This window comes from Talpa occidentalis, unplaced genomic scaffold (genome assembly GCF_014898055.3).
Source record: "Talpa occidentalis isolate TD23 unplaced genomic scaffold, MPIMG_talOcc4v2.1 talOcc4.7, whole genome shotgun sequence".
NCBI lineage: Eukaryota > Metazoa > Chordata > Mammalia > Eulipotyphla > Talpidae > Talpa > Talpa occidentalis.
Genome location: NW_023605083.1, coordinates 4,575,438 through 4,595,793, shown reverse-complemented (window position 1 = coordinate 4,595,793; position 20,356 = coordinate 4,575,438). Strand labels below are relative to the sequence as shown.

At 58.4% G+C, this 20,356-nt stretch overlaps 1 protein-coding gene across 1 annotated transcript; it reads right to left on the bottom strand.

Annotated features, from left to right (window-relative positions):
- Positions 1–765: 765 nt before the first annotated feature.
- On the bottom strand, positions 766–2,374 carry IER5L (immediate early response 5 like). Its single transcript, XM_037493686.2, has one exon. It carries the CDS (start codon positions 2,159–2,161, stop codon positions 941–943), a length of 1,221 nt encoding a protein of 406 aa, XP_037349583.1. The 5' UTR covers positions 2,162–2,374; the 3' UTR covers positions 766–940.
- Between the last annotated feature and the right edge of the window lie 17,982 nt (positions 2,375–20,356).

Here is a 20,356-nt window from a genome sequence, read left to right as displayed (position 1 = left end):
CGCGCACACTCGCGCGCACACGCGCGCCCCACACCTGACCGGGAACTTCGCGGGGTCCGGGCGCGGCGGGCGGCCCCGCGCCCCCGCCCCGGGCCGGGGTCCAGGTGACGGCCTCGACTTCCTTTTTTGTTCCGCGAGGCCCGCAGTGCGGGGCATGCCGGGAAATGTAGTCCGCCGCGCCCGCCCCTTCCCCAAACCCGGTCGGAAAGTGTCGGGGTGTCCGGCGCCACCCCCGAGTCCGGGACGCGGGCGGAGGAGGGGAGGGGCGCAGCCGGGGGGCGGGGGGAGGAGGGGCGCAGGACGCCCGCCCCGGGAAGAAAAGAAAAAAAAAGTTGGAGTGTTTTCATTTCTGCCTTCTCGTTTGGAGAACTTTGGAGGCCGCCCCCGGAGAGGAAGCGCGACCCGAACGTCCCCTTCGGACACAGACTTTGCCTTTGTTTTTGCCCAGGGTTCCACCAGACCCGAGCCTCGCCCCACCGGGGGGCTCGCGGGCGCCCGGCCGCCCGGGCTGGACAACCGCGCGGAGCCCGCGCCCCGGCCCGCGCCCTCCTGCGCTGCGCCCCCGGCGCGCCCCGCGCGCCCGGCCTCGCCCCCGGCGCCGGCACCTCCTCCGGGCAGCCGCCCTCCCTCACGTGGCTGGCTCCTCGCTCCACACCACGGCGAGCACTACAATAAAAAGAAAGAAAGAAAAAAAAAGAGAGTGGAGAGGCACAAAGCAGACTTAAATGGGCGCTTTTTCTCTCTGCAAAAATAAAGTCCAAGGTCTTAGATTTGTTTTTTTTTTTATTTTACAATTTATAAAACATCAGCCGCCTCCCCGGCGAGCCCCCGGCGCGGCCCGAGTGGCCCGGCGCCCGCTCGTCCCCTCCTCTCGCCCCTTGGCCGAGTCTTTGTCTGGCCCCAGCCCCACGGGCCCCGGGTCCCCGGGCCCTCGGGGTCCCTAGAAGGCGACAATGGCTCGAGTCCAGGCGCCGAGGCTGGCGAGCGCCTGCTTGGCGCACAGCTGCCCGTTGAGCGGCGGCGGCTGCTCCGAGGAGTCCGGCTGTCGGCTCACCAGCCCCGAGAAGCCCGAGCCAAAGATGGAGATCAAGTTTGAGATGTTGGACGCGTCCGGGGCCGCGTCCGGGCAGAAGTCCTCGAAGCGGGCGCGCTTGCAGGGGGCGAACGAGGCGCCCCCGGGGGGCTCGGCCCCCAGGTCGCCCGCGTCCGCGTCCTCGCCGCCCTCCTCCTCCTGGCCGGGGTAGTACTTGCGCTTGCAGCCGGCGGCGGCCGCCAGGCCGGGTCCCGGGGCGCCCTGGCCGCAGCAGGGGCAGTGGGCGGAGGCGCAGCAGTCCTGGTGCAAATAGCCGTTCTCCACCGTGGTCACCACGTGAGTGTCCAGGTCCAGCACGGTGGTCTGGCTGCTGCAGTGCACGCCGAAGTCCGAGGGGGCCGGGTACGCGGCCCGGTAGAAGCCGGGGGAGGAGGCGGGGGCCGGGGAGGGCGGGGAGCCGGCGGCGGCGGCGGCCGGGGGGGCGGCCCCCGGGGGCGCGGCGGGCGCGGGGCAGGCGGCGGGGGCGCGGGGGTCCCGCGGGCAGAGCGCGGCGGGCGCGGGCGGCGGCAGCGGCGCGGGACCGGGCGGCAGCGGCTCCAAGGGCTGCCCGCGGTGGGGCGCGCCGTGCGGCGGCTGGAGCGCGGCGCACCCGGGCAGCTCCGCGAGCGCCCCCGCGCCGCCCGCGGGCGCCCCGGCCGCCGCCGCGCAGACCCTCGGCGCCGGGTGCTGGTGCTGGTGCAGCTGCTGCTGGAGGTGCAGCTGGTGGAGCTGGTGGAGCTGGTGCAGCTGGTGCCGCGCGGCCGGCTCGCGCGCCTCCGCGTCCCCGGCGCCGCCAAGTTGGAGCGGGCCGAAGTCGGCCGCGCTGGCCGGCATGCCCGGCGCGGCGTACGCGAGGTGCTGGTGCTGGTGCTGGTGCTGGTGCTGGTGCTGGGGCGGCTGCTGCTGCTGCTGCTGGCGCCGGTAGAGCTCGGCGTAGCGCTCGCTCAGGTAGAGCTGGCGCGCGTTGCGGAGCACGTAGGACACCAGGAGGTTCTTGTGCAGCTTGATGCCGCCGCGCTGGGTCCGGGAGCTGTGGATCTTGCGCAGGGAGATGCTGATCAGGCTCTGGGCGTCCAGGGCGCACTCCATGCTCCCGCGGAGGCGACGGCGGCCGAGCAGCCGCGGCCGCTGCTGCTGCTGCTGCTGCGGCTGCGGCTGCGGCCTCCAGCCGGCCGGCGGGGCGCGCCGGACACGGGGAGCGCAGCCCGGGTCGGCGGGTCGGCTGCGCTCCTGGAGGAGCCGCCACCACGCGCCGCGCGCCACCCGCGGCTCGCGCTCCCCAGACGGCGCCAAAGCAATGAGCCGCGGCCGGCCCCGGCCCCGGCTATTTAGCCGGGCGTGCGCGCCCCGCCCCGCGCGCCGCCGGCCAATGGGCGCGCCGGGAGCCTCCCGAGTGACGGGCGCCGCCCGCCCCGGGGCCGCGCGGCGGGCCAATCAGACCAAGGCGGTTCCTTTGTGCTATTCAAATACCGAACGGACCCGGGGCCTCCAGCGCCGCGGCTGCCTCGAAGGTTCTCCTGGGGCTGCCGCGCCGCGCGGGACGCGGAGCCGCCGGGGCCGCCGTCGGCGTCGCGGGGCGCTTCGCAGCCGCCGCGCGGGGGGCCGCCGCCCCCCGCCGCCGCCCTCGGCCCCGCGCCCCGGGCGGGGGCCCGGCCCACCTGTGCGCGGCCGCGACGGCCCCGCCCCTCTCCCCGCGGCCGGGCCTCACCTGCGGCAGGTGCGCGCGGCTGCCCGCTGCCCGCCGCGCGGCGCCCTCTTTCTCGCCTGCCGACCCCGGGGGGCCCGCGCGCCCCGAGACCTTTGCAGGAGCCGAGGGGGGCGGCTGGCTCGGCCCGGGGGCGCCCCGCGCCGGGATGGCTGGGCCTCGTTTCGAGCTGTTTGACCGAAGGGGTTCGGTGCCTCCTCGGGGAAGGTCTGTTCACCTCATTTGTCAGACGCGAAAACCCAAACGTGGTGAGTGTGGGTCTCCTCTGATGGGGGAGCCTCGGGGACGAGCCCCCAGGGGTGAGGACCCGCGAGCGCGCAGGGGTGCGAAGGCGGAGCGCGAGCGCGAGGGGCCTGACCCGGGCTCTGCCCTCCCCTCCCCAGCGAATCGCAATGACAATAGGGACTATTGCCTTGTGCCTAGTAGGGGGCCCGCCCTGGCCAGAAACGCCCTGAATTCCAACCCGAGATTGCCGGCCCAGCAGGCGGTGGGGGGCGGGGGGCGGCCGTGGGGGCCGCAGCTCCACAGAGGCAGAGTTGGGATGGGCGCCGGCGCTTGAGCTCCTCCCGGGGCTGAACACCAGGGGCCCGGGAACTGCACGACTTAGCTTTGTTGACACTATTTCCCTTCTTCTTCCTCCCAAAACTCCCGCGGGCCCCTGCCTCCCAGCTGGGGACTCAGACCTTCAGGACAGAGGGACAGGCTTATGCCTACTTGGGGCCCTTGGCCTGGAAGGGGTGACTGCGCCCCTGAAGGGGGGCTCCCAAGTGGGGTCTCCTTAAAGTGGTCAGGAGGGTGGCCTGAGGGGTCCTTGAGTTGGCCTTGGAAGAGGGGGTGGCTTCAGAGAGACACGGAGCGTGTGTGGGGGGCCTTGTGGGTCTGGGGTGGCGGGTGCGACAACCCGCTCTGTGCCCCTCTGCTGGGGTCTCTCCTGAGCCTCTTCTCTCCTTGGGCCCGTTGTCCTCTGCACCTACTTTGATCCCTTGGCAATGGAGACACCCAGCCAGCGCCTCTGCCATTTCTGGGTCTCCATCAGCCTGAAGAAGTCTCCAGATTGCTTTCCTCAAACAGTTACACAGCACCACCAGGAATCAAGGATGAAAATAAAGCCCGGGACAGTGGATCTCCCTTCTCAGGAGCAGAAACTTGGAAACTTGGGGCACTGACAGTGTGAGGGGCCTTGCCCGAAGCCCCTCAGCTCCAGACCTGAACCTCCGTCCCTCTCACGAGGCCAGGAGCAACCTTAGGAGCCCCTGTGACCAGTAGCATGTCACCCAGGGAATCGAGGGTGACGTTTCAGGAGGACTGCAGAGAAAGGGCGTCCTGTTTCCATTCTGTTGCTGACCAGGTGACGGTGACAAGAGGACCAGGGGACCCCTCGCTGTGGCAATACCTCTAGGAATAAAAGCATGCCCCTCCTTACTTTCCCCAGGGCCTCTCTTCAAGACCAGCAAAACCTTCATCTGTTCCCGTCTGAAGTTCACCTTGGAGACATCACTCCTGTCTGGAGTCGCAGCCACGCCTGGCCATCGGGCTGGGCGCCTTGCAAGAGCCCAAGAACGTGTGTGATGCTGGCTGGGGCCTTCCTTCTGCCCTCGCCCAGTGTGTGACAGGAAAGCCAAGACCTGCAGTGCCTCGCTCGTGGTTGCACAGTCAAGGCGTGGAGCCAGGGTTTGAACCGAGGCCTCTTCCCAGGACCGGCACTTCCTCTAGGGTCCCCATCCTAGCCTCAGATGGCCTATTCACAGCCACGCTTTGAGCCCTGAAGGCTTTGGGGGCCCAGGTGGGGGATCAGGGTAGGGGTGGAAGTGGTGGCTTCCTCGTCCAGAGGCTGGGTACTGGGGAGCTGGGTTGCGCACATGGGCCTCTCCCCTGGGCACTTCCCAGCCTCTGTCAGCCTCTGGCCCCAAGTGAGTCTGAGCTCCACTGAGGCTGTCACTCCAGAGCAGCTAAGAGGCGGCCAGCGCCTTCTGCGTGGTCCTGCTCTCGAGGCCTCTTGTCTGGGACCCACACACGTTCTCCCCTGCCTGGCAAGAATGGAGAGGTGGGCTAGTGGGGAGGCCTAAGCAGTTGTCTAGCTTAACAAAAACCCTTGATCTTTTTTGGGGTGGCCCGGTAAGGGGAGTTGCTGCAGCTGTTGTGAGAAAACACTTGTGGAAGGAGGCGCTGGAACAGCTGAGCTGTCTGGTGCCCCTGCGAGCAGTGGAGCCTGGGGCCACACCGCAGGAATTCGCCACTGCGGACTGACAGAAGGGGCGGCTGCTGTCCCGTGAGCAGTGGCTCAGGGCCTGGAGCAGACACTGTCGGGGTCAGTGAGTGTGTCCAAGTGTGCACACAATGGCGGGGGGGAGGTCCCTCAGACCTGTGTCCGCTACAGGGAGGTATGTCACCTTGGGGTAAGGGTCTGGCCTTATTTGCCTGGGCACCTGAGGAAGGTTGGCGCGCGCTGGCTCTCCCCTGGGCCGGGAGATTACCTCTGGCACTGAGTCACTGTTCCCTGGGGGAAGTTAATTAACGCCTAAATGTTTGCTGAGTGTCTGAGGGAACGGGAACTGCATGGAGCAGGGCACAGAAAGATGGGGGGACCTGGGTTCCTGTCAAACCTCAGGTGATGTCAGCCCCACGCTGGAGCAGTTCACACCCTCCAAATGCCACGTAGGCCTCGTGGGCACCTAGTGGTCACCCAGCTTAGAGGTGGGCGACCTGGCTTGGAAGCCTCCTGGTAGGTGGTGAGGTTTGCCTGGGGGGCTCCCAGGGATGGGTGTGGGATAGAGGGTGCATGTTGTGTGGGGGTGAGGGGTGAGAAATTTGGAATTCACACCTTCGTTTATTTTTTCATTGACCCAAGAGATATTTCCAGAACCTTCCTCTGGAGCCCTTGCAAATGAGTCAGGGAACAAGCAGAGATGGTGCCCTCAGGAGGCCACAAGTCTGAAGGAAGCAGACAGGATAAACAGACCGGAGGATAGAGAGGATAGTGTGATAAATCTGTGATAAGAAGGACAGAGGGGAGGGACTGAGGCTTCCAGCAGGAAGCTTGAACTTGGAGACTGAGGCCGGGAGTGGCTTCCAGCAGGAGAAGAGCATGGGCGGGTCTGGTACACAGTAGGCACTCAGTAAGTACTTGTGGAGCAAATCAGGGGATACATGTATGCCAGAGACATGCTGAAGTTGGAAGGGCCAGGCCGTCCCCTGCCCTAATTTCTGGGTGGGTAAACTGAGGCCCAGAGAGGAGGGATATGCCGAGGCCCTTGGCCACCTCACATCCTCTTACGGCCCAGCTCCCTGTCTCTGTGGGCTCGCTCTGCAGGGATGGACACCCAGGGCGCTGGGCAGTGGCAGAGAAGGCAGCCGGCTGCAAGGGTCACTGTAGAGGGGTCTGAGGCTGTGCTTGGATGTAGCACCCTGTGCTGCACCCCCAAAAGGCTGTTCTGTGGCTGAGGTCCTGAAAGCTGGGTAGATCCTATCTCCTGCCCCTAGAATCAGCCCCCTGTCACCATCCCAGGTGGAAGTTGCCTCCCCTGCCCCATGTCTGTGTTTGCCCTGTGGTCTGGGCAACAGACTTGGTACCCAGAAAGACCTCGTGGTCCCTGGCCTCAAGGCCCTTCGGTGTAATCGGAAAGGTCACAGCAGCCTGGCTTTCTCGGGCTCTTGCTCTGTGCCAGGTGTTCTGTCCCTTGGAGGGCTGCTGGAATCCCTGCGGCAACCTTTGAGGCAGGTTTGCTTATTCCATTTATCTTATGGTTGGTTGAAGCAGCTGAGGCACAGAGAGCTTGGGTGACTTGCCTGGGGTCACACAGCAAGGCAGGAGACACAACTCCAATTCCAGGGCTCTGGGGAAGTGGGAGCACTGTGAGCAGCAGGACAGGGATGGAGACCCCCCTGGAGCCCCTGTTGCTTCTTTTGGATTCACTGGGCTTTTAAATGGATTCTGTGCTTATCGATGAAATGTGCAGAGGACAGATGTGCCCTCTTGCTTGGGTCTCTGCCCAATCACCAGGCATGGCCTGCGTGCCCGCTTGTCCATTCACTCACTCAATAGCTGTGGACTGGATGCTGGCCACTGGGCAGGCACTGTGATGAGTCCTGGGGATGACACCAGGCAGCTGGCACTGCCTGGAGCAGGACTGAGGAGGCTTCTGATCTCCCAGGCCAATTCTGATTGATTGATAGTGTCTGCCTGGAGCCCTGGGCTGCAAGGGATTTGATGTTTGCTCCAATTGATTAGTGATGTCTGCCAAGGGCTCAGCTGGGAGCCTTTAAGGCAAAAGTGCTGGGTAGTAGCCCCTGGGGTGAGGATGGCTTGTCTGTTGGGTGCTTTGGGGTTGACACCTGGGGGGATCTAGGAGACAGAATGGAGTCCCTGGGGTCAGGAGAAGCAGGTTCTAGCTCCAGCTGGACCTGCTACCCCTTGGTAATGTGTGTCCCTTCTCTTTGGCCTCGGTTTCCTCATGTGTGCCTTCTCCCAGGAGGTTCTCTGGGCATCAAAATTGCTTTGAAAAGTTAAGGGGATTACGATTGAAATGAGAGGGGGACGTGCCTCCTCCCTCTTGTCTCCTTTCTCAGAACCCTGCTGGAGCGGAGCGGCCGGGCAGGCCAGAGTTATTCCAGGGCTGGCCAGGGCTGGGCTGGGCCCGGAGCGTGTGGGTGGGTGGATGGGGGCTGCTCAGCGGTTCCTTGCTCGGGTTGTTTTTATAACTCACTTAGTACAGACCTTTGTCTCTCACTGGGCTCACTGGGAGCTTCTAAGGAGTGAGAAGCTCCTTGATCTGAGGAACTGAATCTTCGATTTTTTTTTCATTTTTGAGGGAGCGGGTGTGTGTACCTGCCTCCCCCACCTCCTCGCTGGGTGAATGAAGCTACAGGCCCTTGTGCCAGACGCAGAACTCTGTTTAACATGGATTTTCCACATTAATCGTCAGAACAATCGGTTGGGGGAGGCACGTAGTGCTGTTGTCTCCTCTTCACAGTTGAGGAAACTGAGGCCCAGAGGAGTGAGGTTCTGGCCCCGTGGCCGCACGGCTGGCCTCTGCCTGGGTTTCAGCCTCTGGTCTGAGTTGGGAGGGACTGGCATTATCCATTCCTGCTCTTTTGTCCCTTCGTGCAGTTGCTCACCTGTTCATACATCCTTTTGTTCTTTAGCAAGTGTAAGTGCCTACTGTGTGCCGGCCTCCACATCAGCTCTTAGCTCGCGGTGGCTCCTGCTCTTGCGGACCATGTATTCCAGGGCAGACAGGAGGCAAACAAGAGATAGGTAAGCAGATCAGCAAATGAGATGGCCCTGGGGGCTTTGTGATGGGGACTGCAGGGAGGGAGAGTGAGGGCCTCGAGGCGGGGAGAGGGTCCCCAGGCTCCCTTCTTCCCCTGGGCAGGTCTCTTCCTAGAGCCCCCCACTGGGTCCCTGCTGGGCGGGGCACAGCCTGGCAGCCTGTTTTGTGCTCAGCCTGCTCTCCTGTCCCTCTTCTCCCCACAACTGGTGAATTTTTAATGCTGCTACATGGTACAAAGCAGAATTTCTGTTTTGTTTTGAGAGCATTTTTCAAAAAACCTTTTCTCGTGTGTGTGTGTGTGTGTGTGTGTGTGTGTGTAGAGATGGCCCAGGGAGAACTGACCCTGTGTTTTGGGCACATTCCTGAGCTGCTTGTTTTCCATAGTATGGGGCTAGATAGGATTTCAGCTCTGGTGAGGGGTCCTTGGCAACCATGTCCTCTTGAAATGCTCCTTACTCTCCCTAACCTATTGCTTGGGGATCCAGGAGCCATCATCACTTTTGTCATACAGGTGGGGAAACTGAGGCACAGAGTTAAGAATTGTCTGTGGTGGCGTGGGGGCAGGAGTCACACTTGGGCTGCCAAGCCAAGCTCTTCTCTGCTGCTCCACACTGTCTGTCCTATCACACACACACACACACATTCCAGGCGGAGATGCCTGGAGATACAGTCCTGGCCTCAGGACCGGTGCAAATGAGGGAAGGAGTCCACTTGTCACCTCAAAGGGGATGGCCTCAATGTGGCTGCCATGGAGAGGGCTGGCAGGGGGTTGCAGGAGTGGTGCCCAGTGGTTTGTGCTGGGGGCAGAGGCTTTCCCTGGGACTGACCCTGACATGTAGCAAAGTGGGTCTCCGCCTTGGGTCCTGCATGGCAGGTCCCAGCACCCTCTTCTGAGCTTTCTTACTGATCACTGACTGTTCTGGCTGCGAGATTCTGGGCACTTGTCCGCAGTAATAAGTAGACCGAGTTACTTATTCCCATGCCCATTTTGTAGATGAGGAGGCTGAGGCTCAGAATGGTGATGTCCCTGGAGTATAGACTACTTTGCCTCTGGCCCCACATCTGGGAAGGCAAGATGGCAGGAAGGAGGGGGTACCAGGAAGGGGCTCCAGGACTCTGAGCTGAGACTCCCGAAAGGCCAGGGCAATTCACGGCAGTTCCAGCTTATTTCTCCAACCTGGGTTCTACGCTCAGGGTGGGCAGGTGGTTTGCCCTACCTGCAGCTCTGGAGTCTGCCCTCCACTTTGTACTGTGCCCATCCTTCCCCGGGGCAGGTGTCTCCTTGGTGCTGGGTCTTCCTCTTTGGCAGCAAGGACCCCTTCAGTCTTTGGTTTCTCATTCATAAGAAAATGGGAGTCATTTTTACGAATGGTTGTGTGAGTTGGGCTATATGCCCTGCTGCATAGCAAATCAAAATCCTAGAATCTTAAAGACTGGACCCAGTAAAAGTTTTTTTTCTCGCTCTACAGTCCAATGTGGATCAGACAACTGTGCTCCAGGATTCTCCCATCTTGCTGTTCCACCATCCCAGGGCTTTCCTGCTTTCAGCCTTGCAGACAAGGGAGCCAGTAGGTGGATGATGCGCTGGATGCTGCACAGCAAAACTTGAATTGGTCTCCCTCCCATTCACTGGCCTGAACAGAGTCATGTGGCACCATCTAGCTGCAAGGGAGTCTGGGAAATGTAGTCCTAAGGTGTGTGCCTGCAGCAGACGGCCCATTCAGTGAATATAGAGCTTTGTTACTAATATAAAGACCCCGAAGGAAGCAACATCACTGAAATCAGATGTGTCTTACCCTTGATAACACCTTTGATTTGACAAAGTTATTTTACTAACTGGTCTTTTAACATTTATGAGGTGCATCATACAATATACCCCTTGATCCCAATTTTAATGACTAGATCTCTCCCATGTTGGTTAAGGCAGCGTGCTTGGTATTTTCTTTTTTTTTTTTTTTAAGATTGATTTATACAAGCACTGGGTACAGTCAGAAGCGCAGGAGGGTGAGAGAATTCACCAGAGATACAGTGGGGAGCAAAACAGACAGACTGATGAAGTACACTGCTGAGGGGAGCAGTGGCACGGCAGGAGAGGTCTGCACGCCATGTGGGACCCTCGCCGGCAGCGGGGATCGAACCTGTGCTGCAGAAGCTGCGGCTTTGCAGCCCAGCGCTCAACCGCTGCGCCACCGGGGAGGCCCCTGCTTGGTATTTTTAGGGAAGGGAAGTATTTTTTATTGAGAACTGAATGTGTACTGGGTTCTGTGCTTGGTCACTCATAGCCTGGGATTTTTATGTACCCTGCAGGCAGCTTGTTGTATCACCCCCAATTTAAAGGTGCAGAGACCAAGGCTTTTCTACACTCTGTCACCAGAAGAGCTGGGGTACCTACCTGACGCTGTCCGTTTCCAGAGCCCATGGTCTGGATCATTCCCTCATTGCTCTGTGTGCGCGTCCATCTGCACTGGAGCCATCAGCCCCACTCCTCAATGAGGTGCAAGGAGCTTATAGGCTTTGCTTAAATCTACAGTCAGGAAGGGGCAGAATCGAGTCTTTTCTTCCCCAGGACTCAAATGCTTCACAGTTATATTCTCCCTCCTTTGGCTTCCTCGTGGTTTGAAAGTGAGGTTGGACTGACTAGAGAATTGTCCTGAGATCAGACTGCCAAGCAAGTCTATGTGAGCCCCTCCATCTCCAGGGTTCTAGATGAGGACACCCACCAGGCTAATCTTGAGCCAGAGGAACTCAAGCTGAAAAGACAATGGGGATATGGGAGATGCCAGCCTTCCTTACAAAACCCGAGGGCCTGGGGCATGGGGAAGGCTGTGTAGTGAACATTTCAGTGGGACTGAGCAACGTTAGAAAATCAGGTGCTAAATCTGATGGTTGGCGAGAATGTGTGTGACACCGGTAGTGGGCTTTGTGGTCTGACACAGGTTCTAGCTCTTCTCTGTGAAGAGGCAGCCCTGTGGTTTGGGTGACACTGGCTTCACCCCCAGTTAGTCCCCCAACCAGACAGTAGTGGGACATAACCTGAGTCTAATGCCAGGCTTCACAGGGTTCAATAACAGACTAGAGCATGACTTGGGGCTTTTGTGCCTAAGAGGTATGGATTTTTGTCAGATAAAACAGAAGCTAAGAAAGTAGGATAGATTGGATCACAGTTCAGCAAGTATTCACTCGGGGGACAGAATAGGTGTTTCTGCACCACTGATTTTGACCTTGACCTTGTGATTTGCTTTGGCCCGTGGGCTTGCCTCTTAAGAGGAGGCCTTAGGAGATATTGCACACTCCTGCTCTGTTTCTTGCTCCTCCGTGAACTGTCATGACAAAACAGATCTCATTTAGCTTCTGATTGAAAATAAATGTGAGGACACATGGAGCAGATTTGAACCCGACCACCCGTCCGGAGCCAAGTTCATCTGACCCTTAACTTGAAACAGAACTGCCTAGTGGAGCCCAACCTCAATTAGGCACATTATGATCAACCTACAGATCAATGAATGTGAGAATAACTGTTTTGTAAGGAGCCTCTGGGAATGTGAGGTTGTTTGTTATATAGCAGCATTATGGCGAAAGCTGACTACTACATAAATGTCAAGCGTTTTGATTAAGGCAGAGCTAGTGAGTACAAGTGTCAGGGTCTAGAATTTTGGTCTCTTTATACTCCCTATTTAGTGCTTATCTATAGGTTTCCAGTAAAGGCAGCCAGTAATGAGAATAGAGCTGGGAGTGAGGGTTCTCTGCAGGCATCACAACTTTCTCTGATTTGCTTTCTTTATCAGGTTAATGGTTGTGTATGTGACGTGTCTCTGCTACTCCTGGAATTTCATTCATCATACTCAAGTTTGGAGATGGAGAGCTTTTGGAGAGAAACCATGATTAACCATCTTTCTATTTTATGCACTTTAAGGAAACTTGGCAAGAAACCTAGCCAGAGTCTCCCTTTACTGGTGGCTGTTTGATGGGTAGACCGACGTCCTGTTAAAAGGATCTCTTTCTTAGGAACATAATAACTGTTAGGTGTATTTATGGATATGAATTTTCCTTTGAGCATTGCTTTGGCTGCATCTTAGAAGTTTTAGTATTCAATACTCCCTCATTTATTTAATGTCTAAATAGTGTGAAATGTCTAAGTAGGATGTCATTTCCTTTTGAATTCCCTCTTTATCTCAAGAGTTATTTGGAAGTAAGTTTTCAAATTTCTACGAAATGACATTTATAAGGCAATCACTAGCTATTAATTTAAAAGCTTATTTCACTGTGTTGGGAGAGTGTTACACTTCAGAATTTGTGGAAATTACTTTTGTGCCTGGATGCCACAACCATTATTTGAAAGTCCTGCGGGATTATTATTTTCAAGAGTGCAAGTTTTTGACAGCTCCAAATACCCGCAAATATTTTCAATCCAGGAAAATGTAATTACCTACTCCTGCTCCTTGGCACATCATTTTCAATTCATCGAAAGTTGGGGTGCCTTTGTCTTAAGGGAAAGCTCCTCGAGGTCCAGCCCAGCCAGATGTCTGTCCCCTTGGTGACTTTGGGCTCCTCTAAAGAGATGGATTTCGTTGGTTGGGCCTGGCAGTGTGTGTTATAACAAACACAAAGGACTCCTGTAAACAAGGGGTCCAAGTGGAAGCAGCAGTTAATGAATGTTTGACTCCTGCTGGGCCTGTTTGGGGGTGGGTGGAAGAGGCTGATTTTTGGTTTTCTGGTTTATTCACGTCTCTGCTTTCCCCTCTGCTAATTACTACATTAGCCTCTCCTCTTTCTTGATAAAATTTGCATTTGAAAAATATCTGGGAGATACTAAAAACCTGGTCATGATAAACTTTTCACAAATACAATGATCTTTCGCTTCACAGGCTGTCTCCAGGCCATTTCCTGGGCTACATGCAGCATTCAGGGCCACGGCCTCTTGGCCATCACCCCAGTCACCATCATTCTGGAGGAACGTATGGTCTGATGGGGGAAAGGATCACAGCTGAGGTGCCTCTACAGTCAGCCTGCCCTTTTGCTCAGAGGAGAATACAGTGGAGAGAGCCTCCGTCCTCCTTTGGGTTCTTTGGGTTCAGGCCTGGAATCAATCCATCCCCAACTCCCACCCCTTGAAAATGTCTCCTTCCAATGCTGCTTCCTTCAGGAAGTCTTCCTTGATGTCCTCATCAGAACCATTCATTTCTCTTTGTTCCTATGACTCTCAGCACCTCTGCTTAGCAGATGTCCTGTGTGTGGGGTTCACGTTGGTGAATGTCTAGCCTATCCTTCTGCCTCCCCCCCCCCCTTTCCATGGCCAGCTTCCCGGGGAGAGGAATACCATGCAGAAAGACCTGGAGTCCCATCCCGGGACTGCCTGGCACCTTGAATGTTTCCCCTGGGACCTTGGGGAAAACGACCTTACTCTTTGTAGGTCCCCCACCACATGCTGCCCCCCAAATTGGGGCTTATGGTTATGTCTGACCTCATCCCTCCATTGATCTTGTTCTGACCCTGCCACATGCCCACTCTGGGAATCAGGCCAAGTCACTTAGCCCTGAGCCTCAGTTTCCTCACGTCTTCAATAGGGATAACAAGAACACCCAGTTTGCAGGGGGCTGTGGGGATTCAGGAGATGACAGGGTTGCGATCTGGGTGCAGGTCAGTTCCTCCCAGATAATCACCAGCCCAGCAACTTCCTTCTCGTCCCCCTGTGGAATTTGGATTTGAAGGTGAGAGGATCCCCCTTCCTCCCCACCAGCAAGAAAAATAGCAGAATCATGGGGGCACTGCCCATGAATCTGGCTGCACTCCTGCAGCGCACCCAAAGAACTTCACATCCCACACACTGATTTTTCGGGGAGGAAAGCTGAGGCCCAGAGAGGGAAGGAGCTTGCTCGGGGCCAAACAGTGGCCCTAGGGGGCGAGCCTGGCATCAGGTCTCCTGACTTGGGGGGGTTGGCTGGTGCTCTTTGCTTTGGGGCTGAGTCTACATTTCAGGGCCTGCTGGCTCAGGCAGCAGGGAACCCCAGAGCCTGTCAGTCCATGTGCCCCTTTGCTCCTTTGTGTTTATGAAGCAGCTGTTCTGTGCTGAGCCCCCGAGGGCCTCAGATGTGCCTGGTGCTGGTCCGCCTCTTCTCTCTACAGCTGACCGAACCCAGCTGTAACGGGTTAGACACCGGAGCCGCCGGGTGTGTGGGCAGAGCTAAGGCAGTCTCTCCAGATGGCTGTCGGGTCTCTTGCTCCGCTACCTCTAGCAGGCAGCTTTCAGCTTCATGGCACAAAAGGGCTGCTTTGCCTCCAGTTATCACGACAGCATTCAAGAAGGAAAATAGGATTGAGACTGGGGAAAAGTGAAGGGCAAAGAACAAAAACCTTGGCCACTCTTTACACCTTTAATGAATGCCTACTATAGGCCATTCTCCTCCTCCTTCCCCAGAGACAACTGACTTCTGAATGTTTCCAGCAGGAGACTTCTAATTCCATCTCTTTGGCCAGAATTCAACCAAGTAACCCAGCTAGCTGCAAAGGAGTCTGGGAGGTGAGTATTCTTATCAGAGCATATTTGCCCCGCCCCCAGAACGAAACCAAGGTTCTGTTAGGAAGAAAGCCAGGTGTGAAACAGACACCCCGCTGACCAGCAGTGTTCTTACCCATTGAAGAGGGTCTCTGCCCTCAAAGAGCCCATGTTTGGGGACCATCTACTTTGGGACCTTTTCACTGTAGTATAAAGTAGATGTAGAGTCGTATAGGTAGACAACCCCAGCCCTGCTCACCGTCTCCAGAGGCAGTGTCCTGCATCCAGGGTAGAGTGTGGCACACAGTAGGGCCTCCATCAACATTTGTTGGGGCAGAGAAGAGTTTCTAGCAAGCAGTGTTTCCAGGGCTTCTGCCGTGAGGCCGTCTGGCTTCGCGGGCGTTGGCGTGGAGTTCTCTGTGCTTTCCTTTGGGTTTTCATGAAATGTCTCTGTCGATGACATGATGTGGGGTGTGGGGGCAGGGCGAGCTGCACCCAGGCCGTCCCTTTTTTTGCGGTGGGCCTCCGTTTGCGGGGCGCCTGGTTCTTTACACTGACTTCGTGCCTTTGCAGTGAGGGCGCCTCTGTACCTTCCGGGAGCAAAGAAGCTGGAAGCTGCCCTGCTTTGCTGAGCATGTCGGCGAGATCCAGGTGCCAGGTGCTTGTCCTACCTCACCTTGCAGCTGCCCGCCAGCCGCCCTGAGAGGCGCTGATATGGCCCCCCCTACAGACGGCGGGACCGTCTCCCTCGCGTGCCCGAGGTCCCTGAGCTTGTAAGGGGCAGACCTGCGACATGACTCTGGGTTGTCCAGTCAATCCCACAGCCACCACCCCCTGTGCTGGGTGGCTGGCACTACCTCTCCCTTATTAGCAGGCAGTGGTCTCTCCATTTGCTGGAGTGGAGCTGTGTGGGGTGTGGGATGGGGGGCAGGAACTCCCCAGTGTGGGAGGGTAGATGTGGGTTGGGAGGGAGATGCAGGAGGAGCTGCCGGGAATTGGGGCCATGCTGCCATCCAGCCACCCCCCCAGGTTGTGCACTGGACGGGGAGTGTCCCGGGCAGGGGACAAAGGCTCCCGCCTGTGGCACCGGCCCTGAGTCTGGAGCCCCTCAGCTCTCGGGGTTCTGGGAGCTGACGTGGGCTCAGCAGGCTCGGCTGGTGCTCGCCAGAGGCAGTGTTTCTCTCCTTCCTTCTTCCTTTTCTCTGAGACGCAGTGATCTTGGCTGTGGCTCTGCATTCGCTCTATGGGAAAAACTTGTTTTTGTCGGTAAACTCTGGCGCGATGACTCAGAAGACACCCAGGGAGCAGCCTCCTGGTGTCAAGGGGCTGCTCTGCTAATGAGCTAATGTTTATAAAGTGCTTTGAAGACGAAAAATTCCACGCAGGACTGAGAGTTTGAGCTGTTATTTGGGGGAGAGGGTGAGGAAAGAGGATGGGGTGGAGGGAAGGGCGGAATCTTGCTGAGAAACAGCCGCAGGCCCCGGCCGGCGTGCAGTGGGGCTGCCTGGCTTGGTGCTGATGCACAGGCTGGTCCGGGCAGGAGCTCCAGCCGCCCCTTTGTTCAGAGCAAGGCTGATGGGGAACGGGGTGGGGGTGCAGAGGGAGCGGGGTGAGGGACAGGATGCTTTGATTTAGCTCCTCCCGCGGCAGGGGGTGGCGGGGCTGCGGCAGTGCAAAGGCCCTGGAGCAGCAATGAACTGAGCGTTGCCAAAGAACCGAAAGACTTGGGTGGTCCCTGCCCTTAAGACCAAGATTTTCTAGGCTGAGACCATGAACCAAGTCACTGAAGGAGCCTTTTCCCAGCGCTTAACGCTGGCAGTGGCTCCTGCCGTTCATTCATTCACTCAGTCATCCGAACACATGCCTCTGACTTGTGTCTGGCTACAGAGCAGGGAACAAAGAGACGGTCCCTGCTCTCTTGCGGCATCCGGGAGGGGGAGATGACACCTAATGGACAAAGATGTCAACTACCCTGCAATTATGGGTGTGAAAGGACAGAGGAGGAGACACCGAGAGTGATGGGCGCGGGACCCAGGCCCGGCCCAGCCCCAGTCAGGAAGGCTTTCTAGGGGAGGCAGGCTCGAAGGAAATGGGGGATTTCCACGTCCCGCAGGAGGAGAGCATTTCAGGCAGAGAGAGTAGCAGCAGCATTGCTTAACGATCCAGCAAATGTCTCGTGAGCACCTACTGTGTGTCTGTGCCCTGGGGAGACAGGTGAGTGATACAGGCAAAAATCTCAACAGGGGCCTCCCCGGTGGCGCAGCGGTTGAGCGCTGGCTTGCGAAGCTGCCCGCGGCCTCTGTGGCGCCGGTTCGATCCCCGGCTGCTCCCGGCCACCGGAGGAGGGTCCCGCGTGGCGCGCAGACCTCTCCTGCCGCCCGCTGCTCCCCTCAGCAGTGTGCTTCGGTCCTTCTGCCTGCTCTGCTCCCCGCTCTGGCTCTGGTGAATTCTCTCACCCTCCCGCGCTTCTGACTGTGCCCAGTGCTTGTATAAACGAAAACAAACAAATAAAGAAAGAAAGAAAGAAAAAATGCCTCTATAAAAAAAAAAAAATCTCAACAGGCCCACTCCTACAGGAAGGACAGATTCTGTATCATTAGCAAGTGAAAAAATAAGTATAAAATGAAAGCAGCAGATAGCAATAAGGGGTGCTGCTAAAAATAAGCAGTCATGGGATGAAGGTCCCAAGAAGGTCCCCTTGGATTGTGCACTGGAGAGGGAGGGTCCCTTGCAGGCGGTGGCATGTAACTGAGACCTGAATGGTGGAAGGAGTAGATGTGGGCAGTGCTAAGGCCCTGAGGCAGCAGCGAGCTCAGCTTTGTCAAAGGACCAAAAGAGGCCTTTGAACTCTAGGGAGCTAAAGCAAGGAGCCCTGGGAGGGCAATAAGATATGAGCTCAGCAGGGACCACTCATGCCGGGTCGATATCTCGTTAGGATTATTCATTGCAATAAGACAATTCTACGACAGCAGCTTAAACAGGTGGGGACTGGGGTGAGCAGCCAGCGGTTGGTGCGACGGCTTACAGATGCCACCAGACACCCTGGCTCTACGTTCTTTTTTTTTCACTGTCCACAGTGTGGAGGTCTTGGCATCACGTTGCTGCCTCATGGCCACAATGTGGCTGCTGAACCTCCAGGCTTCATGTATGTGTTTCAGGCAGAAAGAAGAGAAAAGAGCAAAGAGCAAAGGGTGAGAAGGCCCTTTCCTTGTCACTCTCCATCCCATAATTCAGCAAGGAAACTGTTCCCCAGGGGCTTCTGTTCTATCCCACTGGCTAGAACTGGGTTACATGGCTACCTCCAGCTGCAGAAGAGTCTGGTAAAGTCCAGTTTTGCAAGAGGAAGGAATGGGGTAGGGTTGTCAATCCATCAAGTCAGCCAGGGGCCTGCAAAGGCGCCCAGGTGGGAAGGGCTTGGTGAATTCTGGGCAGAAGAACAAAGGGAGGGCAGAGGTCAGGCTATGGAGTGTGGGCCTCATCTGGGGGACAACTGAGAGCCACTGATGGCTTTTCAGGAGGGTTGATGGTCTGCTGTTTCAACTGAGGAGCTGAGATGGGTCCGCCTTGCAGACAGACACAGTCCATGCTCACCTTGGAGTCTTGGCGGGGTGCGTAGATCTCGGGCTAGACTAATTCCTTGGAGGGTCCCTCTCCCTCGCACACATCAGCCCTGGCAGCCTGTCCCCCGTTGGCACCCAGCAGCGGCCCACAGATGGCTCCTGACCGTCCCATGGCATTGTGTTGGGGCACAGAATGGAAAGTGACTCACACTGGCTCCTCCCCTGCTTGTAAAACGCTGGTTTCATATCCATCATCTTCAGTTTTCCTGCTACAGCTAAGCATGGGGTAGGTGTACCGCGTCCTCTTTTCACACTTGGAGAACAGGCTCAGGGAGGGCAAGACCTTGGCCAGAGGGAGCGACTGTATTTTCACTGAGGGAGGAGACTGAGCGCTCGATATCTCTGCCCGGGGAAGTCTTCCTCATCCCCACGAGCACAGGCCTGGGTGAGACGAGTGTGTGTGTAGGAGGGTGAGTCCCAGGAGACATAGAAGGCCCATGCCCTGTCCTGGGGGGGTTTAACACCTGGGCTGCCTCTTTGGACCAATTTCCTCTGACTTGCTGTGTGACTTCAGGCAAGTCCCCTCATCTCTCTGGGCCAATTTCTTCTTGGGCATGATGAAGGGCTTGGCAGGGTCGGTTCTGGATTTCCCCAGGTTACTTATCAAATTCACCCTTGGAATTCCAGGATTCCAGGCTGTTGTCTACTCAGTGTCCGTGTTAGGCACAGAAAATAGTCACCTCCACCTTCCCTGTGGCTGACGATACTGCAGTCTCCTGCTGTACTTCTTGGGACACAGGATAAGTCATTAAGTATTAATGTGAGTAAATGTCCCACGTCTGTCTCCAGCCTGCACTGTGTGCCCAGCAGTGACGGGGGCAGGTCGGCCTCTCTCTGGCCTCCAAGTGACCAGCACTGGGCCCGCATGCAGTAGGTGCTGACTAAATTGGTAGCCGTTGTAGGAAGCGATGCTGGGAGAGCTGCAGCTGCGGGAATGAAAAGAGCCCCGTTGAAACAGTAGGCAGCCAGAACCCTCAGCCCTTCCCTCCTGGAGCAGGCCAGCTCCCCAGGGCCGGGAGAGACAGCCCTGACGCCCCAGTACTTGGGCCGCGCCCCTCTGGAGAGAACTACAGTCCCCAGAAGGCCGCGGGGGGCGGTGCCACCGACACGCGCTCCGCCCGGGCCGGTCTCTGAGCGCGGCATCATGGGAGTTGTAGTTCGCCCCCTGCTCCGGGCGCGCAGCCGCTGGCGCGGACGAGCGCGAAGCCGCTGGGCGCCAGCGGGGCTCCGGGCACGAGGGGCGAGAGCGGGCACCCCTGCCCGTGTGGCCCTCACCCCTGGATGGCCCTTTGAATCCACCCTCGCAACTCCAGGGGTCCTCTGGACGGCTCCGTCGCTTTCTCGGGGCCCTTTAAGGGGCGGGGCCGGCCTGTCCCGCGGGACTCGCCCGCCGTCGGTTCGCACCCCGCAGCCCCCGCCCCCTGCGTCCCCCGCCCCCCGCCCCCCGCGCCCCGCGCCCCCGCGCTCCCCGCGCCCCCCGCGCCCCCCGCGCCCCCCGCGCCCCCCGCGCCGTAGAACCCGCGACCTCCCCGAAGCCTTGGCTGTCTCCATCGGCCAAGCCCTGATTGACAATTGCGGGCCTGGCCCTTTGGGGTCATGGTGGGCGTGAGAGGGGGGTCACAGACGGTTAACCGTCACGATACGTGACCCCCCCAGTGGTGGGGGCCGCGCGGGTCCCGAGGGGGGCCCAGGGCTGGGCGAGGTTTCCAGAGGATGGCGGCGGCCAATAGACTGTGCTTGCTTGGCCGGGAGCAGGGGGGAGTGCAGCGGGAGGGAGCAGCATGGGGGGGCTGGAGGGGGCCTTGGGGCTGGGGGGGGGGCTGGACGGGGGGGGGAGGGGGGCTGGAGCGCCAACTGCGGGAGGGGCCGGCAGGGGAGGTGAGAGGCAAGTCGGGGCATCTGAGGGGCCTGGAACCCAGGCGAGGAGTGTCCATTTGCTCTCCAAGGACTTGTGAGCGACTCTCAGGCCACGTGGCCACATGGCCGACCCACGCTGGCCCCGGTGGGCCCAGGAACCCTGTTTCTAGGTCCTGACTTGTCTTCAGGGACAGGGACTCCCTGCAGCACTCTGCGGAGAGCTGGGGCGGTGTGTCCTGGAGGGGTCCAGGAGCCAGGGGGAGGGTGGGGAGCGAAGGGACTCAACGCTCTGTTACTTGGAGGGAAACTGAGGCCTCTTGGCGAGTTTTTAGTGGGATG